The sequence below is a fragment of the Mastomys coucha genome, unplaced genomic scaffold (assembly GCF_008632895.1).
Source record: "Mastomys coucha isolate ucsf_1 unplaced genomic scaffold, UCSF_Mcou_1 pScaffold7, whole genome shotgun sequence".
Taxonomy (NCBI): Eukaryota; Metazoa; Chordata; class Mammalia; order Rodentia; family Muridae; genus Mastomys; species Mastomys coucha.
This window is the reverse complement of record NW_022196913.1, coordinates 104,810,036-104,829,038: the sequence shown is the minus strand read 5'-3', so window position 1 is coordinate 104,829,038 and position 19,003 is coordinate 104,810,036. Positions and strand designations below refer to the sequence as shown.

At 43.3% G+C, this 19,003-nt stretch overlaps 2 protein-coding genes across 8 annotated transcripts in view; one reads left to right on the top strand and one right to left on the bottom strand.

The window, feature by feature from the left end:
* Sla (Src like adaptor) overlaps positions 1–16,234 on the top strand; it is a 51,948-nt gene extending 35,714 nt beyond the window's left edge. For all 4 annotated transcript variants that reach the window (XM_031358214.1, XM_031358213.1, XM_031358212.1 and 1 more), the window contains 6 exons: positions 2,866–2,965; positions 4,115–4,201; positions 7,247–7,350; positions 9,966–10,097; positions 13,349–13,496; positions 14,324–16,234. In XM_031358214.1, coding sequence (XP_031214074.1) covers positions 2,866–2,965; positions 4,115–4,201; positions 7,247–7,350; positions 9,966–10,097; positions 13,349–13,496; positions 14,324–14,537 — 785 coding nt within the window. In that variant the 3' untranslated portion in view covers positions 14,538–16,234. The remainder of the gene's footprint in view (positions 1–2,865; positions 2,966–4,114; positions 4,202–7,246; positions 7,351–9,965; positions 10,098–13,348; positions 13,497–14,323) is intronic.
* Positions 1–19,003, bottom strand: part of Tg (thyroglobulin) — a 184,726-nt gene that overhangs the window by 52,085 nt on the left and 113,638 nt on the right. The gene's annotated exons all lie outside the window — the stretch shown is intronic.

The following is a 19,003-nucleotide window of genomic DNA, read 5'->3' as shown; positions in this document are numbered from 1 at the left end:
ACACCAATCACTTTTTCTCTGTCTGGAATTCTCTGGGGACAGCACAGAGAACCCTTAACATAGAGTCTGCTCAATGTTTTACAAACATATGCTTGGAGTGTCTGGCAAGCTCAAGGCTGGGCCCGGGGCTGCCTGACACTGAATACCCTGTGCTCAGTCCTCTAGGGGCTCACAGCCAGGTAAGGGCATCCTCTGACCATCATATAGATATGTCAGGGCAACTTTGAGACATTGCTTCAAAGGAAAACCTCAGGTAAAGGTTAGCAGAGCACTGAGTCTCTTCCAGAGGCTAGAGCTGTTGAGGGTGGCAGCAGCGAGGAGAGAGCCAGTGTTACCACGAAGAGGGACAGCACCTGCTGAGGCTCCTAGGTCTGGGAAAGGCCTGTCACTCTCTGCTGAGGCAGCTGAAGGAGTAAGCGCTTGTTTCATATTTGGGTACATCAGACCAAGAAAAATGTATTTCTGTATCAGGAGCATTTCCTGGTCACCATGGTTACAGAATAGGAAATTCTTGTCAGGGGTGGGCATGTAAGGTGGCATACCCTCAGCACCCAGACTTTTGAATGGCAGCCCCAGCAGCTGGGTAGACTTTCAGGGAAGAATTATCCTGGGTCCCTTGATGACCCGGTCTACCCTGTGGACCTGTACCTCACTCTGCACTGGTACTTTTACTTATAGGTAACCTCCAAGATTGCTTAACATTCATGCCTCAGAGGCTGTCTCTACACCTTATCAGGATTCAGAACTTCTTTCTTCAAACCTATTCCAACTTGAGTGCTGCTTCTACTTTGTGGGGTGGTATCTGGCCCACAAAGAGAAGAATCTCTTTTTGGAAAGTTTTGTTAAGGTAGAGTGTTAGAATCATTCATCCACAGGTTCAGGCCAGCAGTCTCCCAGAGCTAACCTCTCTAGTCTGACCCAGCTGTTTCTTGGGAACCCTTATTCCTTTCCAGTGACTCATTAGGACACTTACTTTTGGTTTCCTCTTGTAAACGTTTGCATCATGTATTGCCCATGACTCAGTTTCCCAAAATGAACAACACATTTGTGTCTGCTCCACTGTGATAACTGATTTCTGCTTCATTCACCAACTGACACCCAGCCTGCACAGCTAAGTACCAGGGTTCTTCTGAACTTTCTGAAGCCAGGGCGTATGCAATGGCTCACGTGATCCTAGGATCTAGAATGTAGCCTTCTGTAGAAGAGGAAGAGGTAGGCTTAGTCACTGCTGCTGGGCTCAGGGTTGGGCCTCAATGAAGAGTCACTAAATCAATAAGTATAAGATGTAATCCAGAAGTAAAGCCAAGCTGTACAGTGGTAACTACCTTTGCTGCTTTGTAAGTGTGTTGTTCCCTCAAATGTACCCCAATACTAATCTGCATCAACACATATGGGTTATGGAAAATCACTAAGGATGCAAGCAAGCGTTGCTAGGCATCAGGAAGGAGATTTGCATCTTATCATGCATCTCAATAGCCAACTGGGCTCACATGAACCAAAGAGCACACTTCCCTGTGCTAATGTCATTAAAATCTCATACATACATACATACATGAGCTCATATTAGGGGGAGGCAGAATGTAGGTCATGTAGAGTCTCAGATGTCAAGCTAAGGGATTTAAATTTTAACATACCTACAACAGAAAGTACTCACATTTTATGCACAGTTTCAACCCCACTAAAATCTCTGCTGATTAGGGGCGTGACATAGTACTCATCTACTCCAAGTAAGAAGGGTATGTGTATGTTGTTATTGTTGTTGTTTTGTATTTTTAAACATAGAGCCTGAGGATCCCTGGAGGATCCTCACAATTGACTAGCCTGACAGTTTCCTCCAAGTACCACCGATATGGGACACACAGGGCCCTGAATAAGGAGGGCATCTGAAAAAATAGTACTAAGAATTTTTTAAAATTACAATAATACATGTGTATGGTGTGTTTTGATCAGATTCACTTTTTGACTCTTCATGTTGGATTCCTTCTGTTCAACTAGTCCCTCTCCTTGTCTCTATCTATCTATCTATCTATCTATCTATCCATCCTTATCTATCCATCTATCTATCTATCTATCTATCTGATTATTGTGGCTCACCTAATTTAAGTGGAATTGCTTGTCTGTACATGGATGTGGAGAAATATTCACACGAGTTTGCACAGCTCCTCACTGGCCACATCAATGAGGGGAATGAGTGTGGCAACTCATTAACTGTCGGTAGCACTTCAAAGAATAATAGTGCCATATAAATCCCTCCAAGAATGAGTCTTTTCATAGCCTTCTGGGGTAAAATTCTTTTATCTATCATCCCATTTTCAAGATAGAAATGCTGAGGCTTGTAGACACACTGCAGACCCTAAAATAAAGCCAGATGGTGTGACTCTAGTTTTTACATCTCAAGACCCCCCCTTTTCTTCAGATGGGAACACTGGGACCAAGGTAGGGTTGTGGTACAAGCATGTTCTGTGGCCCCAAGGCCTGTCTGAAAGCTATCTTCATGGAAAAGAGGCCTGGAACACTGGGCACCTGGGAGTGGAGATTTACAGACAGAAGCTAGGAGGCTCTAGGGCAATGGTTCTCAACCTTCCTAAAGCTGCACCCCAGTAATACAGTTCCTCATGCTGAGGGGATGTGCACCCACAAAATTTTGTTGTTTCTTTGTAACTGTAATTTTGCTACTGTTATGAATCATAATGTAAATATCTGCCCTGCTGGATGTCTGATATGTGACTCCCAAAGGGGTCAAGACCCACAAGTTGAGAACCACTGTATCAGAGGAACACCCCCTCCCACCCCAGCAGCTTTGTCTCTCTTTATTCCCAATTGCCCCCGTACCTGGTCAGTAAAAACCCTCCTTTTGCTTCCTAGGACTTGAAAGTGACTTCCTGGCTGTGCTGAATGACTACCCGTCTCCTGACATCAGCCCCCCGATATTCCGAAGAGGAGAGAAACTGCGTGTGATTTCTGAGTGAGTGAGCCTCTCAAAAACATGTATGATCCCCTAAAACTGGTACAAACCCATCAGAATTCCAGACACAGTCAGTTGTCCAGTTCTACACAGGTGCTGGTCTTGCTGTGAGGTAAGAAATTTGTTCCCTGCTGTGACCTGCCATCCTAGGACCTTACAGCCTCCAGTGGTACCCTTTGAATATGCAGGATGATGTTATTCACTAGGCATGCTGGGAAGGAGAAGCAGAATCCAAGAGCACTGTATGTGATAACAGCAGTGCTTGCATCCCTGCCATTGTATAGTTTTGAACTGCCAATAGCATAAGCTAGGGGCTCTGTGTCCTTTGACTTAGGGTCTAATTGATCTCGACAAGCAAATGGATGTTTGGTTATACTTGAGGGAATAAACCAGAACAGGAAGCTTTTGTTTTTGAAACTCTTCAATCATGCATATCAGCTGAGGAAATGAGCTGTTGGTTCCCCAGGGGTGGCACTGTCAGCATGTGAACAGGTTCCCCTATGAAAACGTAACTTGTGGTGAGGGATGTCTGCTGGGTATATATAGGCTTTAAAAACTAAATTTTGGGGCCGGGAGATATTTCTATTGGTAAAATGCTTGCTGAGTAAGCATGGGGACCTAAGGTTAATCCTCAGAACACCCTTTCCAAAAGTTGGGCATGATAGCACACACCTATAATCACAGTGTTGAGAAGAAAAAGACAAGCCTTACTGCTGGCCAGACAGTCTAGCCTGCTTAACAACTTCCAAGCTAGTGAGAGGTGCTATCACTAAAACTAAGATGGGGCCAGCAACATGGCTCAGCATGGAAAGGTGCTGGGGCACAAGCGTGGTAACCTAAATTTGATCCTCCAGACCCATGTAAAGATGAAAGGAGAGGAATACCTACACAGAGTTGTCCTTTTAGTTCTTTATTTATACTATGGTAAGCCTTTGGCCCATCCCCAACATTATTCACATGCACTAATGTACACACACACACACACACACAGAGGAAATCTAGATTTTCAACTGGAGAAATGCAGGTCTAAGAGGTGATGACAGATCTTGAAAGAGGAGTGTCCTAAGTGGCAGTGAGCTAGTTTGATGACTACATCTTTGGCTTTGCCATTTACACTTGCGTATTCCCCTTTCTGCTTTGTTCTGACAGTGAAGGAGGCTGGTGGAAAGCCATTTCTCTCAGCACTGGCCGGGAAAGTTATATTCCAGGGATATGTGTGGCCAGAGTATACCATGGGTGAGTATACATCTTAACAGTATCATTCAGCCATGATGTGTATGGGTGACTCAGGTGATAAAGAAACTCTAGCACTGTATAGTGGAAAGAAAGCATTACTTAAAGGGATGGTTTTACTCCATCCCCGGGGTTATCCTTCCCACTTTATGGAACTTGATTGCCCAGCAGTAAAATGAAGCAAGTTGGACCTTCTTATTCAGACATAGTGCTCCTGCCATACTTGAGTGCTCTAGGACCATGCCAAGGAAGCAACCTAATTCAGGGGCTAAAAGTCAGTCTTTGTGAGTTCAAGTCTTGTCTCTGTCACTTCCAGACCATGAGATTATGGAAAGCTCCTCACCTCTGTGTATCCTCAGTTGTTCAGCAGAGGTCACAGTGTAGGATGATGGGGGTAATGGTACAGATTTACACTGCTGAAGTGGAGGTCCCAGAAAAATGAGGTGGGTGCTGGGCAGTCCAGGGAGCACGCTTTTCCAAGTATTGGCTGTGTTCCGCCGATAAAGGCAGCCACTGACAGAGGGGTAGCCAGCAGGCAAGGGACTCATGGCCTCCTGCGAAGCTTTGATACTACCAAACTAACACTCGGGCTTCCCTTCTGCCATGGAGGGGGGCCTTGGGAATGTGACTTAGCCTTGCCAAGCTGCAGGCTCCTCCTCTGTCAAGATACCAAGGCCAAATCTCAGCTAGGATATGCACAGCAGAGAAGAAACATGAAGCAACTGCCATTGTCTAAGTGGTAAGGAACATGGCAGACTCCATAAGCTTCCACTGGGAAGAAGACATCATTTATTCATTTATTTATTTCATTACACTTATTTATATTTCAAATGTTATCCCCTTTCCTGGTTTCCCTCTCTCCCAGAAAGACTCTATCACATTCTCCTCCCCCTGCTTCTATGGGGGTGTTCCTCCACCCACCCACCCACTCCCACCTCCCTGCCTTCAATTCTCCTACACTGGGGCATATACTGAGCCTTCATAAGACTAAGGATCTCTCCTTCCATTGGTGCATGACAAGGCCATCCTCTGCTACATATGCAGCTGGAGCCATGTGTACTCCTTTGTTGATGGCTTAGTCCCTGGGAGTTCTGGAGTGTCTGGTTAGTTGATATAGTTGTTCTTCCTATGAGGTTACAAACCCCTTCAATTCCTTCAGTCCCTTAAGTATCACTATTTGCAGATGATATGATAGTATACTTAAGTGACCCCAAAAATTCCACCAGAGAACTCCTAAAACCAATAAACAACTTCAGCAAAGTGGCTTGATATAAAATTAACTCAAACAAATCAGTAGCTTTCTCCTACTCAAAGGATAAACAGGCTGAGAAAGAAATTAGGGAAATGACACCCTTCACAATAGTCACAAATAATATTACATACCCGGGTGTGACACTACTGGTAATCTTAATCACTTGTGCTCACAATGGGGAAGGCAAACAGAGGTGGTTGCTATGGGAGTCATGTCCAACAAGGTTGGAGTTAAACATTGTTTAAAACCAGAGACTTGCTCGTTCCTCAGCTACTCATATCAACATGTTCCTTCATATTGACAGCATAGGGCAGTTGTAGAAGCTGAGGTGGTGAGAAGCCAGATGGCTAACATAATCCTGGCCTTATCAGTCAGCCCATCAATAGATGGAAAAAAGAAGTCTAGACACTAGACACTAGAATGTTTAAGGAATTGCATATCCCCCAAGAATGCACAATTTTACCTTCTCAACTGATAACTTGGGAATATTACTTAATCAGTCTGGTCCTCAGGCTCCTCTTTTGTGCCAGAGGGGAAGTTTTACCTGTTTAGGAGATCTAGGTGGTGATTTGCCTTCACATGCTTAATATACTAGCAATATACTAAGACAAGTAACATCCCTACATGGGTCTTGATACTGTTTTATTTTCAGTTATGAGTAGGACTTTATGAAGGACTTGGGTGTGCAAATATTTGCTATATACATTAAAACTAACTAATGCATTGTGTATTTTGTTGTACTTGGGGATAACTGAATAATGTGTAAGTAGAGAATATCATGGTTCTAACAAGGAAAGTGATCATGGTGTGAAACTACAGGTACATGGAACCACTTCTGTACCTGTGGTGTCCTGGATCCTGCTGCTCAGGAGTGCTCAGCCTGTGTGCTTCAACCTCAGCTTGTCTGTGCCTTTATAAATAATGTAGGCAGTGAGACCAAAGTTTTTCTGTTCTCCACAGCCTGAGTTAGACCTGGGGATTAAAAGCCAGTGTCCTTTCTCTAAATACAGCACCTGTTTAAATGAGGCATATGTTGTCCTCCTACTAATAACACATTTTCCCCTTGGCAGGAAGCAGGCAGAGCTCAATATGCAAAGGAAGCAGAGGCCATTGAGTTGGGACACAGGTTGCTTTGGTGCAGAGTGTCCTACTATGCATTCCTTGTACGTCACTGTTCTGTGAAAGTAGTCCTCCCATCTGTGTTAGGCCAGTGTGTAGCACAGCAGTTATCGATTCCCATTGCTAGGTGAAAGCAGTGAGAAACATACAAACATACAATGACGATTGTGCTTAAACATGAAGAGGATCCTCACAAAAGAGTGCCACTACTTCAGGAGCCTCTGTCCTTCCCCATGTCCACTATGTCATTCCCAAACTTCCACCAAGTATACCCCAGATGCCCTAGACACCATAAGGGAACACAACAGTCGGTGTTTGGAGTGTTGCCTTGGCCAAGTGTACAGCACAGCTCCACATAGTGTACCAACCTGATGTAATAAGATCAGGACCTGCTCTAGTCAGTGCCAAGAAACAGAGCAAGAAATAGCATATATACTAAATATTCTTAGTTATTCCTTATGTAACACTGCACATAAGTGGCTACTGATAGCACTTTGTTTGAAAGAATGCAGAATGAATGAATGAATGAATGAATGAACAAATGAAACAACAGTTGCTCCCCTCATCTGTATAATTTTGGCAGCTTTTTAGTAACTAGCCTTTGACTTTGTGTTTACTTTAGAGTTAACAAGTCTTGATTTATTGTAGCTACTTAAGTCTGTCCTCTTTACTCTTAGCTGGCTGTTTGAGGGACTGGGCAGGGACAAGGCTGAGGAACTGCTGCAGCTGCCAGACACAAAGATTGGTAGCTTCATGATTCGAGAAAGTGAAACAAAGAAAGGTGAGCCTTGTTTTTATTATTATTAACATCTTATTATTATTAACATATGGCCACATAGCCTATGTTGCTCTCAACTACTTTGCTATGGATCTATTCTTCTTCTCCCACATGCATGTAAATAGACCCTGGCCTGTGGTCAGCTCCCTGGTGTCACTCCCACCCTGAGACAGGAAGATGAGGATAGGGCAGCCATGGTTCCATCCACTGAGAGCATACATGAACCATAGGCCTGGGCAGCATCTTGACAGACAGAGTGTGGCATTAGGACAGGTCTGGCCTGTGCTCGCCAGCTCTGTTCCTGGGCTGACTGTTTACTTCTCTGAACTCAGCTTGCTTATTTGTAAAGTCAATGTAAGTGGTGTACACATGGTATTCTCGTATTCTTGCTGTGCATGGGCCCTCAACAACAGTTACTTCTGGGGTGGGGTAAAATGGGGCATCTCAGAGAATAAGGACAAGCAGGTGTGAGCTTGTAAACGCACAGAGATCTTTATCACTATGATTTCCTGTGTCAGTAAAAAGAGAAACAACAAAGTCCTTGTCACCCTCTAATCCTGGGGGTAGTGGCAGGCCTAAGGTGCTAGGAGAGGGGCTGCCTCTCTCTCAGCCTGGGTCCTTTACCACGTCAGGGTATTAGTCTGAAAGAGCACTTATTGCCTTGCCTGTGAGCTCCCAGGGTCTTAAGATTCAGGACCCAAACCCTTCACAGTACCCTCTCAGGCCCAGTACACCCATTTTTTCCAATTCAGATTACCCACTGTAAACAACTACTTCATAGAAAAAATTATGGGATGTAAATGACTTATAAATAGCCACCAGAAGAAAGTCTATTGTAGAGTTTAGTGATAATATATATATGTATCATATATACTTTGTATGTATACTTATATATAACATATATGTATTATGTATAATATATATTATAGACTACATATGGATAACTGAACTGCTTGTTTCTCTTTTTTATTATTTTTTGACATTTTAAATATTTTTTAGATTATCATGTAATTACATTATTTCTCTTTGCCCTTTTTTTTCTCTCCAAACCTTCACATGCACCCACAACTTGGTCTCTTTCAAATTTATGATCTCTTTTTCAGTAATTGTTGTTATATGTTCATATATGTGTATACACATATATTCTTAAATACCTATGTACAACCTGCTCACACTATATAACATTACTTGTATGCATGCTTTTAGGGATGACCACTTAGTATTGGATAACCTTTGCTGGAGAAGACTCTTTCTCCCACACCTAGCATTCTTTAGTTGTCTGTATTTCTTTTTCTAGGGTTTATGCCTTTTTAAATAAAGGAAACATATTCAAGTTCTCTGTCTGTTTCTCACCCACAAGACAGAAAACACAGTATCTGTGAGTTTCCTCAGGACCTATTAAAGACCAGAGTCACATGATACCAGGGATGTCACTCTACTCTAACAAAGCAGGGACTGTAATATGTAACTGTAGAGGTCTGAGATCAACTTTTCTCTCCAAAGCCTGCATAGCTAAGAGCAACATAAAGACAGAAGCCATACTTAGGTTCCAAGGGTCTCCATACACAAAGTATTCAAAGGCTCCAAGGTTAACATGACCAAGGAGAGAGAGGACCCAGTGCATCACAGTTCATGCCTAAATCACCCCATCTTCAGTCCTGCAGAGGGTGGAGCCAGGTAGAAGACCCCTCCCACTGGCTATGCACAGTTGTGATGAGTTTCTGCTTGCCAATTCAAACCTGTTTGCCACACTTCTAGTTCCTGTTAATGTGACAAGAAGTCACATAGTGAGTGATTCCAAAACTATGACTGACTGAAGAGCAACTAGATACACATGCCTTTCACGGTAGTAAGGAAGCTGAAGCTCAGGCCCGTACCCAGGGATGCTATCTCCAGAGATGACTCTAGACACATCTGAGTGCAGGTGTCTGAGCCTCCATGTCTGCCTCTATACAATAGTCAAGGACAGTCTCTCCCAGGCCTCAACTGACAGCAAAGACTGAGTCAGAGCAGTACTAGCCCCTCTCACTGCTTCTAGAGTGAGCCACTTCAGGAAAGCCAAAGGATGGAGCAGGGGAGGGATGGACTCAACCATGATTTAAGCTCAAGGGTCTTACTTTCTACTTGGGGACACCAAGGCTCCAAGAGATGATGGTACTTGCCTGTGAATTCTCTTTCACTGATGATGCTGAAGGAGAAGTCATTTTCCTACAGATTTCTCAGTGACTTAGAACACAACCCAACTGCTACTTGCTCCATGTTTCCAAGAAAATCAGGCTTAAATTGAGGAGCAAGGAGCATGAAGGGTGAAGAATGATGGGCTCCCTTTCCTAGCACATGGTGTGGCGATACTGGAGATACACAGGCTGGAAGGACAGTAATTAAAACATCTCAGCATGCATTTGGGAAGGGCTCAAGGGCTACTAACACTGTATCTTCCCTAACCAAATGCACAGAATCCCAGAGTTTACCTCAAAAGGGGGAAGATACCGTCTGGGCTGGCCAAGTCACATGTAGAAGCTCTATAGTGAATGAACCTAAAAGATGGGGCTGAAGCAGCCTATTACCCTCATGTGGAACTCTATGGCTACCCCTGATCTCTGCTGTCTCCTTTGCAGGTTTCTACTCACTGTCAGTAAGACACAGGCAGGTGAAGCATTACCGCATCTTCCGCCTGCCCAACAACTGGTACTACATCTCACCAAGGCTCACCTTCCAGTGCCTGGAGGACCTGGTGAATCATTATTCTGGTAAGAGATAGTGAAGGTCAGTGGGGTGATGCCTGTGTGCTGCTGCATGACAGTGTTTACTAAGTGGCACCAGTCACTGAGAAAAGCCATTGATTTTATCCTACCTGTGTTGTCATCTTCATATGCTAGTTCATTTCCTCAGCTAAACAAGACCACCTGTGCCTGCTGCACGGATAGCAGAATGTCCTCTCTGCATAAAGAAAACATACCAGGATGCTCTGTGTTTGCAACCACAGCCCTATACTGTAGCCCTGTACTTAGCCTTTCTTTAAGGTCTGTGTAGAGAAATTCTAGAGTGTTGTTCTCATAATACTGCTAATTTCCCCTTTGCTGCTTGTCAGATCTTTTCAACCTTCCATGCCAATCTCTCCCCACTTCTCTAAGGTAGCCATAGCAATAGAATGAGCAGCCATTTCCCTATTCCTAAAGCACACTGCTGCCTTTCTCTCCCTGTCACTTCAATCAGTTAATTGTGGTCTTGTCTGTGTTTGCCAACAAGCTCCATGTCTCCTAGGCTGACCAAGATGGGGAGAATCCCATAGGGTATCACATGACTTATGGGAATAAAGCGCTGTTAGTGGGAGATATGTTAGACTGAGGAGCCCCAAATGCCAGGCTTCTTGTTAGAATTATGGTCTGTGGACAGGAGGGGTTAGCAGTTAACTAGGTTTCCAAAGATAGACTCTTGGGATGGGATATAGAAACTCTGTTCTATATTTCATGTCTGCTGGGTGACAGTTGTGGACCTGGGGCTGTGTGACTCTTCCTGTCTTACTTTCTTCCTGTGCAAAGAGGATGCTAATTGTTCAGACCTGTCAAGGGCACAGTGGGAATTTATGGGGCTGGAATGTGGAAAGTGTTGAAGTCTCTAGCCTGCCACTTGGTCATGAACACCTACAGAGTAGCAACTGCTATCCTTCAGCCCCTTCCTCTTTGGCTCCACTGCCTAGTTGGAGGGAGGCAAAATGGCATTGTTTTGCTAACATCTCCCTGCCCCTTCAAGATGCTTGATCTTGTACTGGGAAACTCACTTACAAACTTTAGGACTTGTGCTCTTTAGCCAAAGAAGCAAAGGACATTTCAAGGAGACAGGAACCCATAGTTGACACCTCTGACCTACAAGAAACATCAGATATTGAGCAATGGCTGCTGGCATAGGCAGATGTGTGCTCAAATTAGGTTGTGAGGGATATTGGGTAAGGCCTTGACCTCTCGTTCCATAAAGGTGGTAGGTATTGTGTTTGTATGACCGCTAAACACAATGATCTTTGTGCTATGTCTAGCATTCTGACAGGTGCAAAATAATTTCAAGTATCACTTCTTAAAGCTAGTAGCTTGCTAAAAATGAAAGAGGAAGGGAGTTCTGGACTTTAACTCCCTATGCCTAAAGGTTGTTTGTGGTATTTGACTCTTAATAACAATCATATGAGGAGTGTGCTGACCATAAATTTTGCATAGACAATAGCAAACATAAAGCTGATGCCACTTACTAGAGCTCCCACCATCAGGAAACCACATAGTGCTGAGCAAGGCAGATCTACCTTCACCTGAGCTCCTGAACATAGCAAGGACACTAAGCTGGTACAGTGTCTTAAGTAGCATTAAGCCAGTAGCTTCCTGGAAGACTCTTCTGATGATCATGTGGATTGAAGGGCTATAGCCAGAGGCTCACTGCTGCCAAACTGGAGAGGGCCTGGGAAGCCTGTATCTTGTCTCAGATCTCACTGGGAAAATGGGATCAAGAACAGAGCTGCTGGGACCAGGGTGAATGAGCTGGTGTACAACAGCCAATAGGCAGGATAGGGTTATGTATTTTCTATTCAAAGCCATACACTGCTTTTGGCATGTGTTTTTGGTTCCAAGTCAGTGGTTCAGGACTCTTGCTCCCATTTACATGGTGTTTTGTTCCACATCCCAAGTATAAAGCTACTAACTGCATAAAGTTTAGACAGACCCTCAATGAGATAATCTGGGCAGGGACGCTCAGCCTTCAGGTTATGTCAACTGAGTGGCTTTGTTCACTCTGTGTCATGCAATGTGTGTGATCTAAAGCACAGCATTCTCAAGATCCATCTTGCCATGTAGTAGAGCTTCAGCGTCTCTAGGTTTCATGTCTGTGGTGTGTCCTCCCTCATTCTCTGAGAATCCATTGAATAGCTAGCCCAACAAGTCACTGTTTCAGATGCTTCCTCAGACAGTTTCCTTTTATTTTCGGACAAGGACAACTCAGAGATGCACAGACCAAATGAAGGCAGAAACCAGGGATGTAGATGCTCTCTAAAGTCTAAGGATATGTGAACTAAAGTAAAGAAACCTATGTTCTGCTGGAGACATGCTGTATGTTTAGCATCTTGGGCCTCTGAGTCTTTCCAGGGCTGAGGACAAAGCTGAGGCCTTTGATCTGAGTAAAGAGGCACTGACTCCTTAGTCCTGAGTTGCCTGGGACAATAGCATCTGTGTTTCTCAGGATGAATGGAGCCAGAAAAGTTTGAAACTCATGAGAGTTTCAAACTCATATTCTGCTGCTCTGGGAAAGATGAAGCCCTACAGGCCAGTGGTGGTGGTGGTGCTGAAACAAAGGGCTTATCTCATTTTTATTTTGTTCCTACAGAGTATTCAAGGTCAGAGGTTTTCCTTAGTCATACATCATCCACTTTCTCTGTCTTGCCTTTTGGCTTTTGCTTTCTCCTCCCCTTCCTATGTCCTTTATATTGTTTCTGTTTTTCAACCTGTCTCCTCCTTTATTCTACTCTCTCAACCTTTTCCTCCTCCCTCTCCTTCTTTCATTCTTGCTTCATTTGTATTCCTGCTGTGAAGATTACATATGGCTTGGAGGTCCCTGCCCTGTAGTCGATGGCTCCATTCTCTGGCCATCCAAGTACAGTTACATGAAAGTAGACCTAACATGATGTCTCTGCTCTCAAATGGCTTTCTGCCTACTATTCTCTTCTGTCTTCTTCACTCCCTTGCTCAGAGATGCTTGAGGTAACTCACCATGAGATCAAAGCCATAACACAAACCCAAGTTTGATTAACTCTGATCTCACGTCTGTTTTCTGTCCATGTGTAAGACTAAAGTTCATATCCTTCAGTACATAACAACATTGGTGAACCCCTGTGGCCCTTTAGAATTTTAGCCTCAGTTTTCTCATAAAAACAACCAGAGGTCTGTACTGTTTTGGGTCTCTGTTTTGTTCCCCATACTGTTATGGCGTGCCTGGATCCCTGACTGTTGTGTACTTCCATTCACAGAAGTGGCTGATGGACTATGCTGTGTGCTCACTACACCCTGCCTGGCACAGAACACACCTGCTCCAACATCTCACCCATCACCTTGCACCAGCCCTGGTTCACCTGTCACCTTACGCCAGAAGACCTTTGACTGGAAGAGGGCATCCAGGTGTGTGTGTGCACCTCATATGAGCACCAGATTGTTAGGTGATCCTGGAACAAGAAAATGTATGAACAAGTACCTGGCACTAATGTTGCTCCCATGGTATCATGAGCAAGGGAAACTTCTGAATTTGGTGAATGCAACCTTGGTGTCACATAGAATATAGTGTCTATAGTTCAGGACCCTCCAAAAATGCCAAAGTTCATTTTCAATGGGAACACCACATTTTTTAACAGAACACATCACTGTGCTCTTGCTGATTATTAGAATCCAAAACAGTAACACATAAATAAATCTAGAATAAATTTAATATTTAGATTCTATTTACAAAGCTTAAACCTTCCACTCAAATCTTAAGGTAACTCATTCTCTCTGAGAATGAAAAAAATACTTCCACTAGTTTTTCTATTTACTTCATCAAGAGCTATTGAGTTTCCAGGTGTGTATGTGTGGGCTGTAATCAGTAGGTATCTCATTAATTGGTCATGGACCCAGGTACCTCATCAGTTAATTTAAAGCAAATCAGAGAGAGGAATTTCCTGAGACATGAATGAAACAGCCATCTCTTATAAATACCATAAAGAATATTGATTAAGGTTTATCATGGAAAGTTTGAGCCACATGAAGAAACAGTGTCTTCAAAATCATACAGCCTAAAAATTCAAGAAATGAAATTAAAACTAGCTAGTGAAAAATCTAACCTTCTCTCCTTCTTTTTCCCCTTCCTCCTCTTCTGTCTTTCCCATCTTTTTACATTCTTTGTCCCCATCACCTACTCTGTCCAACATCTCTCCCTCCTTCCTTTTTCTCTGTACGGATCTTTTAACACACAGATTGCAAGAAGGTCCAGAGGGAGCGGAGAACCCACTCAGAGTGGATGAATCCCTTTTCAGCTATGGTCTTCGGGAAAGCATCGCTTCCTACCTGTCTCTGACAGGGGATGACAGCAACTCCTTCGACCGGAAGAAGAAGAGTCTTTCCTTAATGTACACTGGCAGCAGACGCAAGAGTTCCTTCTTTTCAGCCCCCCAGTACTTTGAAGATTAATACCCTGGCTGACACACAAAAAACAAAGGCTTTGACTGCCACCTGGGCTCTTATGAAGGCCAGAGTTCCTTCTTGGTTCCCTCAGGTATTCCAGGAATCAAAGGAAATCACACAAAGACTGCCTTTTCATACTGATCAGAGGAACTCCTCCCTGTGGTCTGATCAGTATTGTGGAGCCACATCATGTTTGAATCATGATGAAATGGGGCAGTACATCAAAGAACTGTGTGTGTATGAGTGTGTTTAATTAGAATAGAACACTCTTGCAAGAATGTTTGGAGACTGACTCCAGCTCACAGTCCAAGATGACCCTTCTCTGAGACCCTGTGGAGAGCATCCATCTAAGAAAGATGGGGAAGATGGCCTTTGTAGATCTCCAGAATGATTTCTACCTGGAGCAAAACTACCTTTATAGGTCCAGTGGGACCTTTGGGCTATGTATCTTCTATTTCTAAAGGACCAGTGACACTAAAAAATATTCAGAAGGGATAACAGCTTTGAGCTGAGTGGAATCTTTAACATTCAGGGGTACCAAAGTCACATGGGCAGAAGTAGATGGCCATGCTAAGTCACAGGAGAGTATAGGGTAGTGAGCGGCCATACAGGAGAGGGAGGAGGCAGCTCTACTGCAAAAACTTCTCAAATAGACAGTCTTGATTCATCCAGCTGCCAAGGTTCTGTGTTCTAAAACCCCCATTCCTCATGCCTATTGGAAAAAGCCTGGGTGAAATACTATGCTGAGGTCAAATGGGAATAAGTGAAGTATGAATGGAATTCCTTAATGCTGGGATTCCAGCTGGAGCACAGAGATAAGAAGAAGAACATGATGTAACCCTGAATGTGAAACAGGAGGAACCATCACAGTTACAATGGGCTGAAGACAAATGAGGGTTACCCAGGTGCTCTTATTCCCATGGATCTACAAGGAATACAAGGCTTGTTGGACCAAGTAGATTAGAAATCTTGTTTGTTTGTTTGTTTGTTGCTGTTTTGTTTTATTTTTTAAGGAAGCTGCTTGGCTTTAGAGAATTAATTTATCCTGAATATTTTCCTGTAAGAAGGTCTGTCATCTGCATGAATAGGAATGCCTCTTTCTGGGAAAGGGGGACTGGAGAAGATGAATGCTGCCATATATGATTGTGAGAGGTGAGAGAAAACCTGCAGGGCACTCAGGAAAGAGAACCTCCATCCTGTCTCACACCTATATCTTGCTGGAATAGGAGACAGGATAGACATGGGTTATTCGTCCCTGTTTATCACAAGGATTCTTGGTAAGAGAAATACTGGAGGGATTTATCATCCATCATATACATTTTATAGACCTGGGATCAACCTGCAGATGGCACAAGCATATGCCTTGACATGGTGCCACATACTGTCAGATCAGGTGGTTTTACACCTAGAGGCATGGGTGTTCTCCGAGGTCTTTCCCAAAGGCTATTTCAAAGATACTGGTCAGTGTGTGAAAAACAAATGCCACACAAGGTCAGTGACTTCTGCTAGGAGGCCATGATCTTTGGCTCCCAATGTGTCTCTGTTCACTTTCTTCTGTGCTGTCTTCTGTTTTAGTCAATGTGATTGGAACTTTCAATAGTACTTGGGGGGTACTTCTAGGTGGGAAGCATTAAACCTTGCCAAATCATGTATTTATTGCTGATTAAAGTAAAACTAATACTTATTTAACCTTGGATAAGTGACCTATGACTTGAAAAGCATGAATATGTTTCTCAGGAATTTATAGCTATTGGTTTTCAATGATGAGGTCAACTGGAAGGACACACACAAAGGTCAGCAAGAGATATTGTTCTGGCTTGGGGGGTCTCCATCTCACCTCCTGTGAGTAGAGATAGGAAGGATCAAGAGGGAGAATGGATTTCTTTAGATCACCATGATAATTATCTTCCTATTATTTGTGGTAATTGAGCTACTCAGTCTCCTGAGAATTTCTTTCTACAAACATGATCTGGACACCTATTCAACTTAACTACTGAGGCTTGTGACTGTGGAGGTCTTCAGTGTCACAGAGTATGATGCCATTAACAAAGATTCACTTTCTGAGGAAGAGAGGTATGCAGAAACTAGTAGCTTCTGTGCAGCTGTGACTCTTTAGATGGATGCTGAGGCAGGAGCAACAGATAGCTCCACAAAGATTTAAGAAGCACAGTCCAGGCCACAGGTCAATGGGAAGGTCTTGTAGGCCTCAGCAAGTTAGCAGATTAAAGCCTCCAAGAGTTCAAAGGGCTGCACAGCTGAGCCTGAGGGTCTGTAGCAATTGAAGCATCATCCGGAGGGAAGAGTCTGCAAGCCCTGAAGGGGTGGAGCCTAGCTTGGATATGGGAGAAAAGCAGCTTTGGGAAGGATGTATATAGAAGAGTGATAACTGTTCACTAGGTCCTGGATGCTAGGTGGAAGGTGAATGTTGGAAATTCCAGCATCATATTGAGACATATTTCTAAAGATGCATAGCTTAAAAATAAAGAGGGTACCTAAGAAAGGGTAGACTCTGTTCAGTCCCAGGCCCACAGACTACTTGGAAGGGAGGCTATGGAAGATGGATCCCTGTCTGGAAGAAATTCTGTGGAGGAAGGTACAGGTGCATTTATAAGACACTCTCTACCATAGGATTCAGGTGATCCTGATAAATGTGGGGAAATATTTTCATGGAGAGAAATGAATACAAGGAAAATTTATGCTACACATTGAAGCTAAAGGAAATGTAAGATGAGAATCAATTACATAATACTTCTTACAGGAAAAACAGTCTAGGGAGAAGGCAGACAGCTTACATCCTGAAAATGATACCCCTCCCCCCTCCCCCACTATACTAAACAACCATTAAAGGTGCATTGTGGGCCACCTTGAAAGAGGATGAGAAAAAAAATTTCCATGAATCTAAATCTTTAAAGGATTCTTGAGTAAAGAGAAACACTGTTCAGAAAATGGAGAACTTGGAGAAAACAGCATTGTCCACATTTCAAAATGTCTGAGGTGCTGCTGATAAAATAGCAAGAAGGGATCTCATTGCCTCAAGGACAGTGCATCTCAGTAACAAAGACAGAGACATGATGAACTCAGCTTCAAACTGAAGAGCTCAGAGAAGGTGACAGTCCACAGGCACAGTAAAGCACAGAGCCCGTGTCAGAAGTGTATATTTAAATATAAGCATAATGTAGATTTTACAGAGAAATTGAATAGATAACATGTAATGAATGAGATGAATATGCAATGCCTTAGCCAACACAATCAAGAAAGATGGAGAAAAAAGATGAGCCCAGTGAGTCTCAAGGGTGAGAAGAGATCTACTGAGGACCTTCAGCACAAGCTGTGGACCAATAGCGTCCTTCCTTCCTCTCCATCCCTCTGGTATCTACACCTTCCACTACTCAATCTCAGCCCTGATGATGAGGATTAGTCCATGTTGGGGTGGTAGAGAAGCTTCTATAAGAAACCAGTGTCCTGAGTATAATACAGACACTGTTCTAGTGAAGGCTTCTATTGCTGTGAAAAGATACCACGGCCATGGCAACTCTTATAAATGGAAGCATTTAACTGGGGCTGACTTACAGTTCAGAGGTTTGTTGTTTATTGTCATAGAGGGAATCATGGCAGTATGCAAGCAGATATGGTGTTGGAGAGGAACTGAGAATCCTATATCTAGAACCACAGGCAGAAGGAAAAGAGAATGAGCCTTGGCTCACTTCTGAACATCAAAGTCCACCCTCAGTGACACATTTTCTCCAAAAAGGCCATATCTTCTCCAACAAAGCTACATCTCCTAATCTTTTCAAATAATGCCACTCTCTGTGAACTTATAGGAGACATTTTCCTTCAAACTCTCACAGACACTCAGCTTCTCATCTTATAAAATGCTCTGAAAATAGAAGGTATTGGCTCTATCCTCTGAGCTGCCTTAGTGCTTGGTCTTTATGTCACTCCGAGACTTTGTTCCAACAGTACAGAACTAAGCTAGTTCATGTACCCAGCAAGCAAGACATTCAAATTAATGCTAGAGGTAAGAACCTTTCTGAATCAGCTTGTTGCTGAACACAAGTATCAACCAACTGGAAAACACCATAAAAACTAATGTGCCATTCACACAGCAACCAAATTATGGCATGTTAAGGGTCTCAACTCATGATTACACAGACTTACATGGAAAAACTATCTAAAACCCTATGAAAAGATCCAAGAACATTCAAATATTGTATTCACCCTTCTGTTATTAGCCTAATTCATGGACCAAGACTAGACATTATAATGATGTAGATCTACCCCTAAAACTAATAGATTAAAATTCTATGAAGTTATACTCAAATTCCCAGGAGAATTATTAGAAAAAAATCTATAAAGTCATTCTAAAGTTTGTACAGAAATATCTGTGCTCAAGACTGGCAAGACCAATTTAGAAGGAGACCAGCTAAAGGAGAACACTCCCCGTGTGTGACAGGCAACAGTCTGTGAGACCA